Below are 24097 nucleotides of genomic sequence, written 5' to 3' on the forward strand. Positions count from 1 at the left end.
CCCCCAGGCTCCTAACCCTGTGCACCTCTGACAGAGGCACACCATCGAGGGCCGGTAAGGGAATCTCCCTCCCCGGACCACGGCGACCCAGGCACAGGACCTCTGTCTTCGCTGGATTTAGCTTCAGCCCACTCAGCCTGAGCCATCTAGACACGGCCTGCAATGCCAGGTCCAGGTTTTCTGGGACACAGGCAGGCGGGCCGTCCATAAGTAGATAGAGCTGGGTGTCATCAGCGTACTGGTGGTAACCCAGCCCATATCTCCGGGCAATCTGGGCAAGAGGGCGCATGTAGATGTTAAACAACATCGGGGAGAGAACTGCTCCCTGAGGGACCCTGCAATCCAGCGGGTACCTCCGGGACAATTCACCCCCAATCGCCACTCTTTGTCCCCGACCCTTGAGGAAAGAGGTAAGCCATTGTAAAGCCAACCCCTGAATCCCCACGTTGGCGAGACGGCAAGTCAGCAACCGATGGTCGACCGTATCGAATGCTGCCGATAGGTCTAACAACATCAGTACCGCCGAGCCGCCTTGGTCCAGGTGCTGCTGGAGATCATCCACTAGGGCAACCAGCACTGTCTCCGTCCCATGACCTGGGCGGAAGCCTGACTGATGGGAGTCAAGGACGGAAGCATCCTGCAGGAAACTCTGTAGTTGCAACGCCACTGCCCTCTCAATGAGTTTACCCAAAAAGGGCAAATTCAAGACTGGCCGATAGTGTGCCAATTCAGTTTTTTTAAGAGGGGGTGGACCACTGCCTCCTTAAGAGGTGTTGGAAATTGCCCTTCCATCAGGGATCTATTTATGATATCCCGTACAAAATATCTAAGCTCCATTTGGCAGGATTTAATAAGCCAGGAGGGGCAAGGGTCCGAATTGCAAGTTTTAGGGCGTGCAGACAAGAGGATCCTGTCTCCATTTGAAGATGATACTAAATTGCAAAGGGTTGCAAATACAGTAGAAGACAGAAACAGGATACAGGATAATCTGGACAGGCTAGAAAGCTGGGCTAAACCAAGAAAATGAATTTTAACAGGGATAAGTGTAAAGTTCTGCATTTAGGTAGGAAAAATCCCATGCATGGTTATAGGATGGGGGAGACTTGTCTTAGCAGTAGTATGTGCGAAAAGAATGTAGAGTGTGATGTGGTAGCTAAAAAGGTAAATGCAATTTTGGGCCATATCAACAGAAGTATAGTGTCCAGATCATGTGAAGTGATGGTATTGCTTTTCTCTGCTCTGGTAAGACCTCACCTGGAGTATTGTGTTCAGTTTTGGGCACCACATTTTAAGAAGGATATAGACAAGTTGGAATGGGTCCAGAGGAGGGTGATGAAGATGGTGAGAGGTCTGGAGACCAAGTCCTATGAGGAATGGTTGAAGGAACTGGGCATGTTTAGCCTGGAGAGGAGGTAGCTGAGAGGTGATATGATCACCATCTTGAAGTACTTGAAGGGATGTCATATAGCAGATGGTGCAGGATTGTGTTCTGTTGCCCCAGAAAGTTGGACCAGAACCAACAGGTTGAAATTAGATGAAAAGAGTTTCCAGCTAAAGATTAGGAATAACTTCTTGACAAAGCAGTTCCTCAATGGGAAAGATTTCCTCGGGAGATGGTAGGCTTTCCTTCTTTGGAGGTTTTAAAGCAGAGGCAAGATGGCTATCTGACAGCAATGCTGATTCTGTGAATTAGGTAGATCATGAGGAGGAGGGCAGGAAGGGTTGCACCAGTGCATATTTCTTGTGGCCCTTTCTTACATGCCCAGGGAAATGCTGATTGCCACTTTGATGTCAGTCAGCAATTTTTCTCCAGGCCAGTTTGGCAAGGGATCCTGGAGTTTTTGCCATCTTCTGGGAATGAAGCAGGGGTCACTGGGGATGTATATGTGTTTGGGGGGAGGTATTTGTGAATTTCCTGCATTGTGCAGTGGGTTGGTCTAGATGACCCTGGGGGTCCCTTCCAACTTCATGATTCTATGTGCATACATGCACAACATCTCAATCCCTGAGTCAGAGTTGGCTAATTTCTCTTTTATATTCCTATCATCTACTAGCCCATGTGACTTACTTCATCCCACTTCCACAGACTTTTTTGATCCCACAGAGTGTATGGACATAAGGGCTTGTAATTCAGTCTGTCAAAGATACACAGCTAAATAAATAGATTCACTTTTGATTCCACACACACCCTGTCCTGGTAGTAGTTACATGATTAAAGGTTTTCTTATCTAGTCATGATTCAAACAACACAGTGCCTTGGATCTACTGAAAGTGGAGCTTTCCTCTGGTGCTGATTAGAAAATGAATATCAATTTTGTTATTGCAGTGGGCATTGTTTTTTTTACAATAGGAAACCCTCATGCCATCTAGCAGATTAGATGAGATGAAGTACAAGGCCAAGGCCAGGAGATTGCTCCTGGGAATGAAAGGGAAACAGCCCCTACCCTTCTTTCAAAGATATTATTAACTTGGCGCATTTTTATCACCAAGGTGTTCAGGGAAGCCCTTCCCTCCATTTTATTGTCACAACTACACTAAGCAATTACATCACATGGGATAGAAGTGCTCACTGGATTGTGGCCCCCAAGCTGGTACTATCTCCTCTGACTATTGCATTTAGATGCAATGTTCCATGTCTCATTGATTTCAGTGAAATATGAGACTTCTCTGCAATTAAATATATGAAGGTTTGCCACCTTCAGCTCTCTGAGACAAAGTGAAACATAATTAAAACAAAGCAAATCACCACTACTTTTTACATTAATTTTTTTTCCACAACAGACCTATAGATAAACAAATATACCCAAACTCTGTTATCTTATTTAGACCACAAGAATAAAAAAAAAAATACCACAACAATTGCTCAACATATGTCATAAATACTCATCAATGTAAAATGGCATTCACAGACTGCTCACCCATTACTGCAGTAATCATTATTCCAGTCCACGCTCTGTGCGGGAGGATTTCTGCACCCTGAACGAACATACTCCATTGCTTGAGTAACAACTTGCGCAGCTGTAGATGTAGGGTTGATAATATTCTGGTAGTCAGGCTGGAGAGTGAAGCCCTAAACAAGAAAAAAAACAAAACAAATTTAAAAAAAATCAAAGCAAGGTTCGATTAGCCCAGTTAACATCTTAACTGAAAGTCTTGACAAAATCCCAAGCTTTGCTTCTAAGTTCTCCAACTTGAAGCAAAAAGGGGGGGGAGGGGAGAAATATGACGCTTGTGTCTTTTCAGAAATAATTTTAATTGGTTGAGAAGCAATGCAAGATAACATACTGCAATAGTATAGAACTCCAAGACAAAGAATAGAGACATTTTAAAAGCCATGAAAAACAACTCATTCAGCACAGAGAAATAAAAGAAAGGTCTCTGTGTTTCTTACAGCTCGTATTTCGATTCAACCCAAGGATACACTATTAGTTAATTCCAAGAATATGCAACAGAATCTTTTTGAAGGATGCAGGCAGCAGGTGGCTGAGTGTTTTATTAGACTACACCTATTCACAATTATTGTTCTCAAACTCCTTTTATTTGGTGCAGTCACAAAAGGACCATCTGCTGCTTCTTTTATTTGCACTTCTTTCTCAACTACACAAAAATCCAACCAAAGCTTTTTAACAGTTGTTGGACTAATGTAGCAAAAGCAAAGTGGGGGGGGGGGGGGAAGGAGACGCTTACTGTTGTTTTCAGCCAAGAGTGAGCCATGGTTAAATGTTGCTTGCCAAAAGCAGCATAGCTGGTCAGATTTTCAAGAACAGTAACCATTGATTTTTCCATACAGTATTTAGCTTAAATAAACAAAGAGGGCTGCTGAAAGGTTAGGAGTACTTTATAGTGTACAAGCACAGCAATAAACCAGCTAATGTCTGCTTAAGGAATACAGGCTAGATGGGTCTAAAGAGAGGAACTTTCCAAGGACATCAGAAGAAGGTGCATTTGCTAAACCATAAGGTTTTATTGAGTTGAACGGGAACCATTCCCTTGAAGTTTTTGCTACAATGTGGAATGTTTTAAAGTAGCTACCATCTAGTTACTGGTCCTTTTGGCCATCCTCAATTATCTGGGCATTCTGCAACCCAAAGTAGTATTCATGCCGTGTACAAGTTTGCATTGAAATTGTCCTTTGTGATGAAACATATGAAAGAAATTTAAACAACACTGAATTTTTACGTTTCATCTCAATCTTAGATACTAAAAACGAGTGTACAAAAGTGCATAAAATTCTGCTTTTAAAAGTCTCTGAAGTTCCTAACCTAGCGCTCAAGGCACAACTTTGAGCTTATATGACCAAATGTAAGGGGACTTCCCACCCAAAATGGTGTTAAAGCTTAGGCAGCATCCGATATGCTATTTGTAAACCTATGGCAGTTTATGTTACTTAATCACACTACCCCCACCCGTCAGTCTAGAATTTGGTCAAAAAAGTAAAGGACACTTCCTAGTTTCATGAGATTTGCTTAGCTAGTCAACAAACTCTCCTTCATCAAATAGATAAATTCTGACATGAAGTTTTGGAACAGCTGTAATATAAATACAATTATGTTGACATTATTTGGACATTTTTAATTACCAAAGAAAATCAATCTAAGGCACACATCTTGAATCCAGAAGTTATTTATATAGAACGTTTTAGTTATATGTTTTCACAATAAATATGCTTAAGAAAATACATAATTTTAGTCACAGTAAAAAATTCTATTAAGCATGTCTGCTCAGCAATTTCATCGAATGCCTACGAGTCCTTTCTTACAATACAAGAACTCGTGGGCATTCGATGAAATTGCTGAGCAGACAGGTTAAAACAGATAAAAGGAAGCACTTCTTCACCCAAAGGGTGATTAACATGTGGAATTCACTGCCACAGGAGGTGGTGGCGGCCACAAGCATGGCCACCTTCAAGAGGAGGTTAGATAAAAATATGGAGCAGAGGTCCATCAGTGGCTATTAGCCACAGTGTGTGTGTGTGTGTGTGTGTGTGTGTATATATATATATATATATATATATATATATATATATATATATATGGCCGCTGTGTGACACAGAATGTTGGACTGGATGGGCCATTGGCCTGATCTAACATGGCTTCTCTTATGTTCTTAAGCATCAAGTAGCTCAATGAAATTCTAAGGAAAATCTAGTTAGGTATAGCACTTTCTCAAGGTTATTTTTACACTTTTTATCCAGACTAATAGATACTTACAAGAAGTTAAGGAAACTTTTTCATATTCATAGCTCAAACACAGGTTCAAATTACAATGGAAGAAATGAGCAGTTCAATATAGATCATTTAAGCTCCAGGAGTTCAGTTTCAGCTGACTGAGATCTACTGAACTGCTTGACCCATTGAAGTCAATGAGACTAAACACCGATTGCAGTTCCTCTAGCTAAAACAGATTATGAATCAGCTTTGTATGAAGTTAAACATTATGTCAAAGGGACAAACAGCAAGATTCTATTAATTTTTACTTGGAAGCAAATTCCTGTAAATGTCATAGGCCTTATTTTCTAGGACATATACCCAGGATTATAGTTAAAGTCAGCATATTATGATTCCACAGCTTTGACTAATTGATCTTTGGGTATATTCAGATACCATAAAAATACTGTTAGAAACCAGTGGAAGGTAAACAGTCCAACAACTCAGGATTCCATACTAGGTTAGTAACTTGTTTGTTAATTACAACTTGTAATAATTGTAATTTGTTGTGATATATTGATTCAAAAACCACAGTTTGTTGATGTCTCTGATGTCCAGAGATACAGTATAAGGAGGATGTTCTTCCTACTGGGATGTAAGAAGCAGACATACATGTTGCCAGCCTCCATGTGGGACCTGGAGATCTCCCGCTTTTACCACTGATCTCCAGCTGGCAGAGATCAGCTCCCCTGGAGAAAATGGCTACTTTGAAGGGACTTTATGGCATAGTACAATGCTGAGGCCCTCCCCTCCCCTCCCCAAACCCCAACCCCTACCAGATCTACCCCAAAGTCTCCAGGTATTTTCCATCTCAGACCTGGCAACCCTAATTTAAACACAACCTTAAATTTATTCCCTGTATCCAGTAGACTTACCAGAGCTTGCTGCATGATTTAAACAGACTGCCATTTATCACATAATTTGCATGGTTCCTGCCCCATTTCTTTCATGCAAAATAAGACTGAAGGCTAGCTGGTTTAACAAATACTTTCCAAGCTAAGATGCTTTAACACATTTCCCAGTTTTTCTTCCTTTTTTCTAAACTATTCTTTTTCTAAACTATTTTTCAATTCCAGAACTTGTTTTGATTCAAGTAAGTCTTTTCAAAGTCATCTCCATATTCAAAGGGAAAAGGAGAGGGGGAAAGGAAATGTGTGATGGTATGGATAAACCACCCCATAAAAAGTCTGCTGTGGAAACATCATAATGCGACATCACCCTAGAGTCGGAAACGACTGGTGCTTGCACAGGGGACTATCTTTACCTTTTTTTTTTAAATGGAAAAACTAGACATGTTCTAATCACAGACAAATCAGAGTTAGTTTGAGAAGTGTGAATAAAACAACAATACTTCAAACTATAAATTACATTCTTCAGACAAAGGGAAGCAATTTCAATGAAATGTAGTGTTAATACTCCCAACCTGGTAGAATCAGCTCCGTAAGGAGATTCGGTCCCTACCGGATCTACTACCATTCCGGAGGGCCTGCAAAATGGAGCTGTTCCGCCAGGCTTTTGGCTGTCTCTCAATCTGTGAATGATGTTTATACCACTGATGCCACCTTATTTCATTTTTATTTAATGGTTTTAACCGTTTAATTTTTAACTGTTTTATTGTTTGATTTTGGCTGTTTTATTGTGTTGTAATCCGCTGGGAAAGGGTGAATATAAATTCGCAAAAATAAAATAAAAAAATGAAAATACTCATAAGTAAAAAAATAGAAAAGAAAATGCTGTAGCAGACAGTGGAAGCAGAGCCTGCATTTAACATAATACTCCCTCTTCATCCATTAAATAAGTAGTTTGATGTCCATATTGGGAATCTCTAATTTGATATTTATATTGGGGCAAATCTGATGAGTGGCTTTTCTAGTATGTTTGCTGTTTTTCGTTAATTTGTGTACAAAGGCAATCACAGCTATTGGTTCTGAGTGAAAGCATTAAACACATTTATCACAAGAAATAGTTACATGAATGTTAGTTTTCAGGATTTCATATTATCCAGATGACAGATCTCCTTGCCTACTATAGCCACCACAAGCCAATGCAATATATACTTATAGTACCCTCTGATTTGATTATTCAAATGTTTCAATGTCCCTCTAAGCCTTTTGGATATTGTGTTGTTGTAATAATGCGTGCAGGAAACTTATTTGCCAAAGCTAGGAAAATATAACTAAAGGATTTCAGAAATGTAAAGCTGACAAAAGGCAATCAAGTCCAAATTTTGGCAAAAAAGCTCCAGCAGATCTTGAAAAATAATCCATGTGTGTGCTACTGTGTTACAGAAATATTAAAATATTATTTTATGTAAGAATTTTGCAAACAGAGTAGCAATAAAAATAATTCAGGAAATGGATATTCTGTGGGCTAATGAGACAATGCCAAATGTTTTTGCATTGTAATGTTCAAGATAAAATCACCAACTGTGACATGTCTCGAATTTTAAGTTTCATTTTCTTGTGCCAGATTGAAATAAAAAACAGAGAACTTGATAAAGATTAATTTGATGTCAGGCGGGACATTTGCTCTTTAATTAGATTTCTGTATCCCTAGCTGGAGGTTTTGTGTGCAACTGCAGCAAGTACTAAAAAGCCTGCAGCACAACCTAAACTGTGATCTTCATCTCTACACTTTACTGGGAACTAATTTCATTTCCTGCCTGTCTGGAGAGCTATTTTCAACAGGCATCAATGTTTTTGTCTTTACAACTGATTTATTCATCAATCTCAATGTGATGTTTTTAAACCTTTAAATTACATCCAAATCTTAAAGCATCTGTTTATTACACAAGGAAATTGAAAATCTGTCCATGTGATATCATACAATAATTTTCTCTTAAGGTTATAAGGACAGTTGACAGATATTAATGATTTTTCTGCCTCTTAACTGCATTCAAAAACATAGTGTGAAGAAAAATGATGGTGGAGAAGAAACAGTGGCAAAATGTAGCACACCCAAGTGTTTACTGACTAAAAGTCAAACCAGATAAAATGAAAATGTGATTTCTTAGATGACCATTTATGGAGGCATACTGATAAATAGAAATAAACCAAAGCAATGGTGTGTGTGTGTGTCTCTCTCTGTGTGTATGGTTTTTATATGTATATACATTGTAGCCCTTGGGAAGAAGCAACTCTCCACCAGGGCAGCAGTACATAGGCCTATTATCATTTGCAACATTAGAGACTCAAAAGTAACAGCACACAAGAGCAAAAGCTTTGATTTCATCAGTGGTTTAGTGGAACAGAAGAGTGATGGACATACTAAGACTGTAGATTTAGGTGTGCATATGTGATAGCTGCTGTGTATGTTGTGACTTAGAAAAATGCTACAAATAATATCTTTGAAAATACAGGGAGTTTATATTGTTGGAATAAAGCTATGTGGCTTTGGCTTATAGCCAGATTCTGCACACTTCCAACACCTCAAGAAGGAATTCAGAGTTCCATCTGAGAGTTATGCCTAAAGTATTCACAAAACTGTCAAACACACGCTTGTCATCCTCATGATGTGGTAACATGCAAACCCCCAGAGGTGTGCATGTGTAAGAGAGAGATAGAGGAAGGATGGCTTTGAATTTTCTACAAAACCATTTTTTTGTTTTGTTTTGGTAACAACTTGGGGATTTTGGCTACTATTAGAAGAATGTTTCTTATGAAGAATCACAACAGAAGCCCTGGAAGAATCCTTGTGGATTGATAACCTCTTAGTTTCCCTATCAACATTATATGGAACATTTTGTGTTTGGGTATTGCCAAGCAGGGCCGGATTAAACCCTGTGGGGCCTCTAGGCAGTCAAAATCTTGGGGGCCCCCCTTGCAAATTATTTCCAAGTTGGAGAACCCGCCCCGCGCCCTCTGCTGCAGCCTGCAGGCACAGGTGGCTAAAAAGGCAAATGCAATATTGGGCTGAATTAACAGAAGTATAGTGTCCAGATCACGTGAAAAGATGGTGTCGCTTTACTCTGCTCTGGTAAGACCTCACCTGGAGTACTGTGTTCAGTTTGGGGCACTGCATTTTAATAAGGATATACACAAGCTGGAATGGGTCCAGAGGAGGACGACAAAGATGGTGAGGAGTCTGGAGACGAAGTCCTATGAAGAAAGGTTGAAGAAACTGGGGATGTTTAGCCTGGAGAGGAGGCAGCTGAGAGGTGATATGATCACCATCCTCAAGGACTTGAAGGGCTGTCATAGAGAGGATGGTGCAGAATTGTTTTCTGTGGCCCCAGAAAGTAGGACTAGAACCACTGGGTTGAAATTAAATCAAAAGAGTTTCTGGCTCAACATTAGGAAGAACTTCCTAACAGAGCAATTCCTCAGTAGAACAGGCTTCCTTCTTGGGAGGTGGTGGGCTCTCCTTCCTTGGAGGTTTTTAAACAGAAGCTGAATGGCCACCTGACAGCAATGCGGATCCTGTGAATTTAGGGGGAGATATTTGTGAATTTCCTGCATTGGGGGGGGGAGTTGGACTAGATGACCTTGGAGGTCCCTTCCAACTCTATGACTATGGCTGGTGAGGACTGGGAAAGTTATTTTAAAATTTACCATATACCACATATATGAGAATATGCTTACATTTCATGTTGAAGATGAATAGTTAGCACATAGTGATTAACACAGAGCAGAATTCACAATATCTGGCATGCACTGAAAAGTAAGTGTGGAAGAGGGAGCATCAACCATTTTGTGACTCTTTACCTACCCTGATTGCAACTGAAAGTAGAAATAACCTTCAACTGATATGCATCCTATTTAAAGGTAAGCATGCATACATATTCTATAGGAAGGAGGTGCTCTAAAAGGAGGAGGTGCACTGAACATTGGTTCTCATATTGGTATAGGTCACATGTGCCCCATTTCTTGTAAAAGGTGCCTCATATTCAGGTGAGAGTATTCTATGTACTACTGGGTACTTTCTATTTGTATTTTAAAACATTTATATCCTACCTTTCCTCCTAAGGCAATCAGTAACATATTTCTAAAGACATCTTACATAAAACCTGTCAGGTGTCAAAACACACAAAAACCCCTTTATTTAAAATGTCCACAGAAACAAAATAATTTTGTCCTTCTGAAGACCAACAGTGATGTGATCCTTATTAGCTCCACAGAGAGCTTATTCCACAGAAGTGGAGCCAGTACAGAAAATGTTCATGAGCATCTGGTTGCCAGCTCTGTCACTCTCAGGGAAGGCAACATTAACCACTATTGATCTTAGAAGCACACTGATGGTATGTGGATTCGCAGAGACTGATGTCTTTCAGATATTCAGCATCACAATGCTAATCATGACTCCTAGCCTTTTAACACGGCCTACTAATGACTATAAAGCAGGGGTGGCCAAACTTTCTTAACATAAGAGCCACATAGAATAAATGTCAGAGAGCTGCAAGACAGGAAGGAAGATGGAGGGAGGGAGGTGGTAAGAAAGCAACTTTAAATGCATTCTCCAAGCCACTAGCTGGCTTGGGGAAGTGATTTAAAGAGAGAAATGCCTTCTTCAAGCTGGCCAATGGGGTGGTGGGGTCTTTGAGAGCCACACAATATGTGTGAAAGAGCCACATGTGGCTCTCAAGCTACACTTTGGCCACCCCTGCTATAAAGTAAAATTAACACAATCCTTTTCAGGGCATCAGTATCACTTGTCTTGTGTGGATTAAGCTCAGCTGGCTAAAACAGATGTCATGAAAGAACCATGCTGCTTTATTTTTAAAGTGTGTCATACACTTTTTAAAAAGTGGTTAATACAAATCTGATCTCAAATCAATGGGCAATAGGGTTCAGCAAAATATAAGAAGCCAGCATGGTGACAATGTTGGATGAACAGTGGAGCAGAGAGTGTCAAAGGTGGAAAGCTTAGCAGAACAATAACAGCAGATGTATAGCAAAGCAAATGGCACACAGTTGCTGGAAATGGGAGGGATGGGGGAAAGGGTGGGTAGAGGACGAGAACCAATAGGACAACTATAAACGCTGTGCAGTTGCAGCCAACCAGAGCCATGAGCCAACCAACGTGCTATGCTGGAGGCGGGTAATTTTAAAAAGTCAATACAAAACAATGGAAATATTAGCTGGAGAGATGGTTCAAGCAGATAAATCCAAATTAGCAACCATGTTGGTCTGAAGTAGTAGAACAAAATAGGAGTCAATTGCACCTTTAAGACCAACTTTAATTCAGGACTTAAGCTTTTATGTGCATGCACACTTCTTCAGACGAAGAATGAGGTGAAGTAAGCAGAGACACATGTAACTGGTGCGGTTTGGAATGCCAAGTGGTACAAAGTTAAATGCCTTCTTTTTGACCCAGTTTTATTAGCAATAGAATAATTAACAGGCATTCTCACATTCTGACATGTTACTATTTTATGGTTTCCCATGCTAATTCAACCCATATCAAAGGTTTTCTGAATTTGTTAATTTTACTATTCTGCTATTGGTTTTTAACTTTGTACCACTTGGCATTCCAAACCCCACCAGCTATACATGTCTCTGCTTACCATACCTCATTCCTCATCTGAAGAAGTGTGCATGCACTAAAGACGCGGGGCCTACAGGCAGGCGCCTCATTTGCCTCATTGTTAATCCAGCCCTGTTGCCAAACTCCTGCGGAGCTTTTTGTTAGTTTATCATAATTAAAGAACTTGGACTAATTCAGATTTTCCTCCTCCATTGCCTATTTATAATGAAATCCATGATTTAAAAGGTAACATCTGACACTCAACCTATGAAAGCCTCCAGAGAGGGGCTACACGTCTAGGTGAATGAGCAACATGATGGATTCATTATAACATACACAAGTTAAAGCTTACTGAAAATATAATTGGGGAAACTCACAAATACTCAATATTCTAAATTAACTGTCACCACTTATGAAAAATCTCTGGTCACTTCAGTCTACAGCTAAATGAAAACACCTGAATAGTACTGGGGAGAGAGGTCACAAAAGTGCTGAGGGTCATAAAAGCCAACAATAATATCTCAGTATAACTGAGAAGAAAATATATTTTCATGTTAAGATATAAATTGATGTCATGCCAGCTACATTCAAATGCCAGACAGAAAGAAAAGGGACTTTAGATTAGGCTGCTCAAGATAGAGTGCAAAGAGGAATATTGCTTCCTTTTCAGACTGAGGAACAAGCAAGCACTTTTATGTGCTTATTTAAAATAATACTTGGTAGAGTGATGGTCATCTGAAGTCTCTTAAATGTCACTGATGGCCAAAAGAATGAAAGAAGAGCCACATTTCATAGTAATTAATGCTACCAACCATGATTCTCATTACCATGAATTTTTCTCTCCCTTGTTTGTATAGTCTCTAATACTAGCCACATACTAATAGAAATAGAGAGGAAAAAGAGCTCACTGAACTTACCCAATCCATACATGAATTGCCTCTTCTAGCTATCCCAAATGTAGTAAATTCAGCTTTGCACTTTACCCGACTATTGTTTTTAATATTGCCAACATTGCTATAAAATTGCCAAAATCTTGGGTTATATAAACAACAAATAGTGAGATACACAATAAAGAAAAGAGAACAGTATAAAACTGTGTAGGAACTTTGTACAAATTTGCTGAATAAATATTCAACCAAACTTATTATGTGTTGCATGATTATTTACAGCAATCATATAATTATAGAAAAAATCTTGAACATTACAAACAATGTTGTGAACAAAGGGAAACCTATTTTCTGAAGCAAAAATCAACCCACAGGAATCAACCTAGAAGCACTGCTTACACAAGAAACATCAGAACATTAGTCTGTATGTTCACCCAAGAGCACAATGAAGTAGAATATAGAATATAGATTAAAAGGTGATCTGGTGGTAATGATAATATTGGTCTCGGCTTCTTATAGATGAGCTAGCTAATAATGGCCGTGTTTTGCCAAAGCTTTATCAAATTAGGAACTGATTTCTCTGGTTTCAAACAATTTTTATTAGTAACATATGGCAATATATTCAATTTCTTATATCATTAATAACTATTTTTTTAATCCCATATATTACTTTCTACCTACCCCTCCCCCCTTTACTTGAACCCCGCCGGTGTACTAAATTCAAAACATCATTTTAAAAGGTACCCCTAATTAATAAGAACCAAAGTTCATATCTTCCCCCCACTTATACTTAATCATTATCAAAGATTGTCCAATGTCCTTTTATTTTCCATTCTTTTTCTACGTATCTTCTGAACTTCTTCCACTCCATCTTAAATACTTCTAAATCATAGTCTCTTAAAGTTCTTGTTAACTTATCCATTTCACTCCATGTCATAACTTTAACAATCCAATCCCATTTCTCTGGTATTTTTTCTTGCTTCCACAACTGCACATACAATGTCCTAGCAGCTGAGAGCAAGTACCAGATTAAAGTTCTGTCTTCTTTTGGAAATTTTTCCATTTGTAATCCTAACAGAAAAGTCTCTGCAACTTTGTTAAATTCATATCCCAAGATCTTAGAAATCTCTTGCTGAATCATCTGCCAAAACATTTTAGCTCTTTCACAAGTCCACCACATATGGTAGAAAGAACCTTCGTGCTTTTTACATTTCCAACATCTGTCTGGCATCTTGTTATTCATCTTTGCCAATTTTTTAGGAGTTATATACCATCTGTACATCATCTTAAAACAATTTTCTTTGATATTCTGGCATGTTGAAAGTTTCATAGAGTTCTTCCACAAATATCCCCAAGTTTCCATCTGTATTTCTTTATTTACATTAATTGCCCATTTAATCATTTGAGATTTTACTACTTCATCTTCTGTAGACCATTGTAAAAGTAATTTATATACTTTTGAAATTAATTTATCATTGTCTCCAAGCAGAACTTTTCCCATTTCTGTTTGCTCCTTTCTTATTCCTTCAGTTTTAATATCATTCTCCACCAAGCTCTTTATTTGTTGCATTTGAAACAATCATAATTATTATTCAACTCTTCAGCAGTTTTCAGTTTTATTTTGCCACTTTGTATTTTTAACAGTTGACTATATGACATTTCTTCCCCTATCTCAGCTGTTATTTTTATTACTTCCGCCAGTACTATCCATAACGGTCTTCTCTCATCTCCATACTTCTTATATTTCATCCATGTACTTAACAAATTATTCTTATATAATGGTGAGAGAAAAAACCATCCATCTTCTTTTTTCCATAATACAAATATGCGTGCCAGCCAAATTTATTTCCATGACCTTCCAACACTAAAAGTTTTCTGTTTAACAATGTTATCCATTCTTTTATCCACACTAAGCAAACTGCTTCCTGATATAATCTTAAATTTGGTAGTTGAAATCCATCTCTCTCTTTTGCATCTGTCAAAATTTTCATTTTAATCCGTGGTTTCTTTCCGGCCCACACAAATTCTGAAATTTTTCTTCGCCATTTATCAAATTGTTTACTATCCTTCACAATAGGAATAGTTTGAAACAAATATATCATTCTTGGTAGAATATTCATTTTAATTGCAGCTATTCTACTCAACAGTGACAAATTAAGCTTGTTCCATTTTAACATGTCTTCATCCATTTTACGCCAAAACTGCTAATAATTATTTTTGAACAGATCAATATTCTTCATTGTTATCTCCACCCCCAGATATTTTACCTTGGAGGTGACTTTGCAGCCCGTTAGTTTCTGCAATTCTTCTTGTTTATTTATCTGCATATTTTACACAGATTTTTTGATTTTTCTCTATTAATACAAAGTCCTGCCAACTCCCCATATTCTGGTATTTTAGCTAACAACAAAGGTGTAACTTGTATGGGGTTTTCATTTATAAACATTATATCATCAGCAAAAGCTCTGTATTTATAAGTAAATCCTTTTATTCTTAATCCTTCTATATCTTTTTCTTCTTATATCTGCATCAATAATATTTCAAGAGTCATTATAACCAACAATGGTGAAAGTGGACAACCTTGTCTAGTACCTTTGCTGATTTTCATATCTTCTGTGAGATCTGCATTTATACATAACCTTGCGTTTTGTTCAGAATATATTGCTTTTATCATTCTTATAAAGCTTTCTCCAAGCTCCATTTTTTCCATTACTGCAAACATAAAGTCCCAGTTTAAATTGTCAAATGCTTTCTCTGCATCTACAAAGAATAATGCTACTTCTTTTTCTGGATGTCTTCATAATATTCTACAATATTTACAACAGTTCTAATATTGTCTATTATTTGCCTTTTGGGAAGAAAACCTGCTTGATCTTCCTTTATAAACTTTATCAAATGCTGTTTAAGCCGTTCTGACAGGATTCTTGTATACATTTTATAGTCATTATTTAATAGCAAAATTGGTCTATAATTTTTTACATTCGTGACATCTCTATCTTCCTTAGGTATCAACAAAATGACAGCTTCCTTCCATGTGTTTGGTATTTTCCCTTTCATTCTTATCATATTCATCAACTGCTGCAACTTTGGTATTAATTCCTCTTTGAAGATTTTAAAAAAAATTAATTGTATATCCATCTGGTCCAGGTGCTTTTCCATTTTTCATTGCATTGATTACTGCTTCAATTTCTATTTTTTCAATTGGATCATTCAAAACTTTTCGCATATTTTCAGTTAAGGGCTCTATTTTTACCTTTTGTAAATATTCATCCATCTTCTTCTTTATTTTAACACCTTTAAATAATTTGGCATAATACTTTAAAAATTCTCTTTTTATTACCTCTTGGGTAACCACTTCTTTTCCATCTACCACAATTTTATTAATAATTTTACTTTCCCTCTTTTTTTTTTCAATTGCCAAACCAAATACTTTCCTGGTTTATTTGCTCCCTCAAAGGTTTTCTGCTGCAATCTATTCAAACTCCATTCCATTTCTTTATTTAACAAACGTCTTATTTGAGTTTGTAATATTGTAATTTCCCTTATAATTTTCTTTTTCCCTGGCCTTTTTTTCAACTCCCCTTCTTTTTTCTTTATCTCATTTTGAATGTCCAACATCTGTTTCTCTTTTACTCTTTTGTCCTTATTATTCAAAGTAATCAACATTCCTCTCATTACTGCCTTGCAAGCATCCCAGACCGTCTGGAAATCTATGTCCTCTTTGTCATTCATTTGGAAAAAGGCTTTAGTTTCATTTTCTAGGTATGTCACTGTTTCTTTATTCTGTAGCAAATCTTCATTCAATCTCCATCTTCTCAACTTCTTGGACAATTTTGTAATCCACATTATTGGGTTATGGTAAGCCCCAATCTTAGGTAAAATCTCTATTTTCCTTGTTATAAGACCTAAATCTTTAGTTCCCCACAACATGTCAATTCTAGAAAAAGTTTTATGTCTTGCTGAAAAAAAAGTATAGTCCCGAACTTCAGGGTTAAATTTCCTCTATATATCTTCTAAATTTTCTTGTTTAACCAATTCAAAAAAAGACTTTGGCAGTTTTCCTTCTTTACTGTTGTTTTTTTCCCTCCAGACCTGTCCAATGAGTTCTTAACTGTTCCATTAAAATCTCCCAATATCAAAACTTGATCATAGGTCAGTTCATCAAGCTGTTGTATAATGTCTTTTAAAAAAAGCATCCTTTGCACCATTAGGCGCATAAAATTCCAATAGCAACGTTTTCTTTCTATTTAATATTGTTTCTACTGCTACAAATCTCCCATCTTTATCTTTAAACACTAATTTTGGCTCCAATTCTTGTTTAATATAAAAAAATCACTCCCCTTTTCTTCTGTTCAGCCAATGAAAAAAATTCTAGTCCCAATTGTTTATTCCACAAAAATTTGTAATCCTTTTGTTTAATATGCACTTCTTGTAAACAAACTATATTACAATTTTGTCTCTTAATCCAATGAAATGTTACCCTTCTTTTTTGTGGTGAATTTAGTCCATTTACATTCCAAGACAATAATTTGTAATCCATCATGATGCAAATTCTTTATTTTCTTCATAAAATCTACGCATTTCCTGTGCATTTGTAATTGTGATTCTTTTCCCCTGAAGTTTGAAGCTCAGACCTTCAGGTATTATAAATTAGGAACTGATTTCTCAACAAATAAACTGTTCTGAGCACTTACAGCACTGAACATTAGCTGGATGCAAAAATATTTTGCAGCATAAGCACCTTGAAGTAATTTTATTTGTTGGAAAATCAGTTTCTGCTTTGATAAAGCTTTGGCAAAATGCAGCCATTATTAGCTAACTCACCCATAGGAGGCTGGGACCAATATCATTACTACTATTGGATCACCTTTTAATCTATATTCTGCATGGAATGGAGAATCTTGGACTGTTCTACTTCATTGTGCTCCTGGGTGGACATACAGACCTCCTTCCTCCTCCTTCTTTCAGACATTGGGACCACACAACATAGCATCCAGACAAGAATAAAGGAACATGAAAGACACTGCAGACTTGGCCAACCTGAAAAATCAGCAGTGGCTGAACATAGCCTAACTCAAACAGGACACAGTATTGTATTCCAAGACATTGTAATGCTGAACAACACATTCAATTATCATGTTAGATTACACAGAGAAGCCATTGAAATCCATAAACATAAACATAATTTCAACAGGAAAGAAGAAAGTTTAAAAATGAATAGAGCATGGCTTCCAGTTCTGGAAAAAAAACACCAAATGCCCTACAACTTACAACAGCACTACAGATAAGATTAGAATTTCAATAGCCAATCCATATACAAAAGAACCCCCTCAGGTAAGCGCCTCCATTAGCATGTCACAGCCCAGGAAGCTCCCACAAGATAATGACTCAGCCCTACCCCACCTGCCTGAGTAGATATAAATTACCTACCAACCGACTTCTTCTCAATTTGACCCAGAGAGAACTCCTTTTTTCTGTGTTACACCTCTGAGGTTGTCAGTCACAGTTGCTGGTGAAACATCAGGTCTCACAATGTCAAGAACATGGCCACACAGCCTGAAAAAATCTACAACAACCTTTGTACTGTTGGTTCAAAATCTTGGGTTATATTATCTCTGACACAAACTCTGTACTGTTCTCTGGGAAAATGCAACTGGAAGACTCATACTTTCTATGTAAGCTAATCAGTAATGACTTTAAGGCTCAGTAGTATACATATAAAACTGTCTTCATAATAGATTTTGGTTGTGTAACTTGCTACAGCTGTATTGACCCTAGGATTCTTTGCTTATTGTATCTAAGGTAGGGTTTTGTTTTTGTTATAGGGTTTTATTTTGTTATGGAGTTGGGGTTTTTTTGGTATGATGATCAGTGATACTTTTTGAAATGATCTTTTTGTATCTTTTCAAATGTACAATAAAAATAAAATTGGAAAGAAATCTTGGGTTATGGCAGAAATTCATCAATTCATTCAAAATATTTATATGACCTTATTTCTCCTAAGCATCTCAAGACCAAAAGTAACAAATTAAAAACAATTTGATAAAGCAATAAACATTAGAACAGCAGATATAAAAATACATTAACAACCAACTTAAAAACACTTTATGTTCCCACTATCAGGGTAGTTTCCCTTTACTCAGGCTCAGATTGCCTACATACATCTTTTGAACAACTATGTAGCCTTGTTGAAAAACCAGGAGGGTAGGACCCCTTGACCAAAGTTCTCTCTAAGCTGTGAAGTCTTGTGAACAAAAATTATACATTGGCATTAAAGTTGTGAGTGAACAATTGGCTACTGCATAAATTAGTTTGCTCTGGGGCTATCCTTCCTGAACTAAGACAAAAATGTGTAAGCCAGAGGCTAAAAAACCTGTGAGGTAGCTCACACTAACACTAAAAAACCTGAGCCCAGATTGTTATTGTAATGTACTGGGAGACGAGACGTGGTGAAGACTTCAGGCTTTATTTGCTAGTACATTACGGAACTGGGGAACACGCGGCCGGGTCCGCCAATATATACAAACACCCCGGAACAACCCCCCCGCTGGCCAGCCCAATCCTGGCCAGTTAAACTTCCCGCGCTTGACATTGATTGGCCGTGACTTTCCCCGCGCTGTGCCTGGTCGCCCGAGGACGCGCGGCGCGTGTGTAGAGTCCGATACTCTACAGTTATAGAAAATGCTACAGGCAAAAGTGCCACTGACAATAGATGCTGCTGCAAAGAACAAATCTTCTGCATGGAGACATGCTGGAAAAGGCAGCCCTCCAATATGTAACAGTTGCTTAGGGATTTCTGCCAATTAGCTTTCCTGATCCAAACGATGTGCATATACTAGAATCTTTGATGTGATGTTGGATCAGGGAAGCTCCTGATCTGTCCCCACACAGGCAGAAACTACATTCAGGAGGCCATCATTTGCATCTGAGGTACCAAAACTGCTTGTAAGCCGAGAATAAAAAAAAAGGGCACAAATGATTAAGCCATACACACACACTTCTGAGACAGGTTTCCAAATTTAAGCAGGACTTACTTGCTGCATTGTAGGCGAATGCAAAGCAGACTGGACCTGCATCGGTAGCTGGCTCCCAAGGGACTGCTGCATTGTAAGCGGCTGGTGTTGTTGTATGCTGAGATGTGGGTGAAGAGGAGGGCTCATCTGAAGGGATGGGGGTGGGGAGACCGCCATGTTTGCTATGGAAACAGTCACAGGCATTTGGTTGTTCGGCTTAGGTGCTATATTCCTAGGAATATTGGGATGTATGGCTGTTATGTGAGGATTCATTCCCGCTTGCTGGTGGTAATGGGAACTGAGATACAGTGCCGAGTGAGGCTGTGTAGATCCATGGAACACTGACTGCTTTGCATTAATCATCTGAGGTTGTTGGGATACCTTAACATCCACAGGTTCATTGTAGCTCTGTTTGAAGAAGGAAACAACAGGCTGAAATAAAGGCTGATTTTGTGCTTTAACCCCAAGAATCATTTGAAAAGCCTATACTCCAATAAAACTTTGCTGGTCTAAAAGGTGCCACTTGACTCAAACTTTTCCAAAGAATCATGTGAACTGAAAGCATGTGTTTGCCCAGTTTATAAATTCTGGAATGACCGGGCTTATTTGTAAGACACTGTAATGAACCCCTCCCCCCAATATCATTAAAGAACAAAGTCTATGTTACAAATATTTCACACTTCAATTCCAGTTTTATCCTTCCCTTTTTCCCAGGAGGTCAGGGTAGCCTGCATGTTCCCTCCCTCCTCCATTTTGTATTCACAACACCCTGTACAGTAGGTTAGGATGAGAGACAGTGAGTTTCATGGCAGTGTGGGATTTGACCCCAAGTCTCCTAATCAAATGTAAGCTGCCCACCTTAGTTCTCTTTTTCCACATATACCTTTTAGACAATTGTTATTGGTTTTGGATTTTTATTCTGTTTTTATCTAATGTATCAAGTGGTGTACAAAGCAACCTAGTGCATGGTTAATAAGACATCGTTACAAAACATTGTAAGAAAAACTGACAGATAAGTTACAGAAAATAAAGGCCAGAAAAAACTAGTTTACTTGCCTGTAATTGATGATCTTTGAGTGGTCATCTGTGCATTCAAACCTATGCGATATAGTGCGCTTGCACAGACTCTGATTGGTACTTATCAGGCCAAAGGATTTTTGTGCCCAGATTCCAGTGAGTGTGCGTAGAAACCCCACCATGCATGCTCACTGGAGTGGGCATGAACATCCCACCAAAGGTCTTGCAGTGGGGAAGGGGTGGTGGTTTAAGGTTTATTGGATTTATATCCCGTCCTCCCCACCGAAGCAGGCTCAGGGCGGGGTGGTGTGAATGCACAGATGACCATTTGAAGAGCATCAGTTACAGGTAAGCAAATTGTTTATCTTCTTTGTGGTCTCTGTGCATCACACCTATGGGAGATTAGCAAGCAAGGACTACATCCGGAGGAGGGTGCTGGAGGTGAACCAGGCACAATAGACTGCAAGATCACATTTTCCATTTGGGACTACTGGTGCGGAGAGATACCAAAGGCAAAGTTGTGATAACGGTGTGCTAGAATGCCCAGGTTGTAGCCCTGCAAGAGTCATGTAGTGGAACCCCTTAGAGGAAGGTAGCAGATTTAGCTAAGGTCCTAACAGAATGGCCTCACATCAGGCCAGAAAATGGCTTATTGGCTAGGAGACGGTAGAGTTAATAGTTTCCATTAGCTATTAAGAGAATCTCTCTGAAGAGATTTCGTGGTCTGGCTTTGGAGAAGTGGAGGAGATGAACAGGTCAGGGGAATGGAGTCTCTCGTCATTGTGGATTTGGGAAAGAAGGATGTAAGAGAGATATATGAGTTAGGATGGAACTCAGGCACTACTTCCAAGGAAAGATATCTCGGAGAGAGGGAAAAAAAACACCAGTGTTGTGAAGTGAAGGGGCATCATAATGAGTTCAACTATCCACTCGATGAGAATGATGGCCATCAACAACACTGTTTCACATGATAAGAAGCAAGGAAAACAGATGGTGATATGTTTGGAAGGTTGCCCCAGGGATGAGAGCAACAGAGGCAGTCCCAACAGTGGAGGGGGTGGCATGACTGGAGGATACAGGCAGAGAGAAGCTTCATAAGGACCACTTAACATCAGGACAGGGCACTCACCGATGGGAGTGCCAGGTGGCCAGGGTAGATCCTAATAGAAGAGTAGTTGAGGCCAGAGCCTATGAGCAATGGTAAAAATCAGGAAAATAGAAAAATCCCACCATGGAGGGGTGTCTGGAGGACATCTATGAAGTGTAGAAATCTGGGACCTTTGGAAGTGTATGCTGTACCAGGGGAAAATTTCTACTATCCAGCAACATCTGCTACAACCTAGTAGGGAAGAGCATGATAAGATTTTCCACTGCATGTATGGAGGCATTTCAAGATGCAGTACCTAGCTTCCATGCATTAGGGGGAGATTTAGGACAGGAGAAAATGATGAAAAGGTTTGTGAGTGAACCTAAGCAGAAGAGGAAACTAGTGTTGATGAGGTCATCAGGGTATTATCATTAATCACTGAGGATATTTCCTCAAGAGGTTGTGGGCTACCTTAGTGATCTGAGGTAGACAAGCAAACATTTAGAGAGGCTGGCCTTGCCCAGAAGCCAGGAGGCTGTCTCCTAGAGAACTGGTCCTGCAGCAAAAATGCTTGCATTTCCAAACTTAAGCAGTGGTAATGGGGTCAACTGGAGAGTGACCCCACAGGCAGAATACAGCGCAGAGAGATGTCCCAAGGTTCTCCCACTTTGGAGGGGATGCCACCCCATGGCACAAAGGATCCACCTGTATGGTTAGGTCCCCAGGCAAGTGAGTGGCTGTTAAGAAGAACGGAGGTCCAAGCAATCTGCCTATATGCCCATTGCTAGGGCACAAGTGTCCTGGTAACAGTCTCCATTTGACAGCTGATGTAGATGCAGGTTGTGAGATTAAATGCAGGGAGGGAGACAGATGTCACCGTAAGTGACAGAGTAAAGATGTGTAGAGCCTGTTTGACAACCAGCAGTTCTAGGAAAGTGGTGTAGTAGTTGGTGTGGTTGGGAGGTCATGGGCTCTTGGCACAAGACAGATCATGTGTGCATCCCAAATCCAACGGAAGGCAGTTTTAATAATGGAAATTGATGTGACAAAGGGGTGAAGGGGTGCCCCCAAGAGCAGTTGGAATTCCATTTTCTACCAGTCCCGTGACCAGGATGATGTATGGTAGGGAGAAGCAGAGCAACAGGATGTGCATGAGAATTTTGCAAATACCCAAATTGAGGTTGGTGTTTAAGGTCATTCCTATGAACTGGACCCCAGTTAAAGGGGAAAAGGTGATCTCCCTCTCTCTCTCTTTAATTCCTTGTGCATCCCAAATATTGGAGTAGGCCAAGAGTAAACTGAATGTTGTGGGTGAGATTCTGTTTGGGTTTTGTGACCAGCAGCTTGTTGTCTATTGTTGGGAACAGGGTTATACCCGAGGATAGAGATAGGTTGCAATGAGAACTGTGGTTCTGGTGCAGATGAATGGGGCCATTGGAATGTCAAGTGGACTTTGTATAAATAGTGGAAAAAGAGTGATGAGAGTTTCTCTCACTCTAAGAAGGCTCAGGCACCAATGTCACTAGTTGGGCTGTGCAGTGTTCGAGGTCGAAAATGTGTGGGTCACTGTAGTCAGTGAGAGAGTCTACTCCAGCGCTGTGTAGTTTGTTTTTTTGTCCCACAGAACTTGAAACACCCAGTGCCTTTGCATAAGTGGTGCAAGAAAAAGGGACAAGGAGACAAAGATTGGGGGGGGGGGGGGGAGGGAATCAGAAGGGCTGAGGAAGGTAGAGTCTTCTGCTTTCTCCCACCGTTGATGTTGTAATTATTCTGGAAGAAGCCATAAGAGATAAATAAAGAAAAGGAGTAGAAGTGGCTATTGAAAAGGGGAAATTTAATGAAAGTACTGACTGGAGTGAGAAGAATGACTGATCTGTGTGGCAGTCAGAAGAGAACTGGCAGGATGTCCATGCAAATCCACCGGAATCTGGACATGAAAATCTTTTGACTTGATAAATACAAATTGGGATTGGCACAGGCACACTATATCTCATAGGTGTGGTGCACAGGGACCATGAAGAAGATCAAACATTTTCATCTATCCCTGAATGGTGGTCCAAACAGAAAAATGTACATGACCTTGAAAACACAGCTAGGGAAATCAGACATCTGCCTACCATAAAAATGCTAAGCCATGCAATTTGCTGCTTACAGATCAATCCTAAACAGAGTCACACACCTCTAAGTCGATCAACTTCAATGGATTTGGGAGACTGTGATTTGGACTGCACTGTTATTTATCTACATGGCCCACAGAGTGATTGCCCTGGGCGAGGAGGCAAAATGTCCTGTTTCCTTGTTTCTGTTGCCTTCTCTGCCTCTTTCCACATGCTACAAACGTATGCTGGTTCCCAGTCAAAGAAACAGAAGGCAGCTTTGCCTCTGGTTTCTCTTTCATTCCAGGCTTTAAAGGGAAGTAGTTCC

The 24097-nt window shown here is 39.3% G+C and overlaps 1 protein-coding gene across 1 annotated transcript in view; it reads right to left on the bottom strand.

Annotated features, from left to right (window-relative positions):
- TOX (thymocyte selection associated high mobility group box) overlaps positions 1-24097 on the bottom strand; it is a 417402-nt gene that overhangs the window by 5531 nt on the left and 387774 nt on the right. The window contains exons 7-8 of the mRNA XM_060243743.1: positions 19591-19977; positions 2919-3070 (exon numbers count right to left, since the gene is read on the bottom strand). Of these exons, the coding sequence (XP_060099726.1) occupies positions 2919-3070; positions 19591-19977 (539 nt within the window). The remainder of the gene's footprint in view (positions 1-2918; positions 3071-19590; positions 19978-24097) is intronic.

Source organism: Heteronotia binoei, chromosome 7, assembly GCF_032191835.1.
Source record: "Heteronotia binoei isolate CCM8104 ecotype False Entrance Well chromosome 7, APGP_CSIRO_Hbin_v1, whole genome shotgun sequence".
In the NCBI taxonomy this organism is placed as follows: Eukaryota; Metazoa; Chordata; class Lepidosauria; order Squamata; family Gekkonidae; genus Heteronotia; species Heteronotia binoei.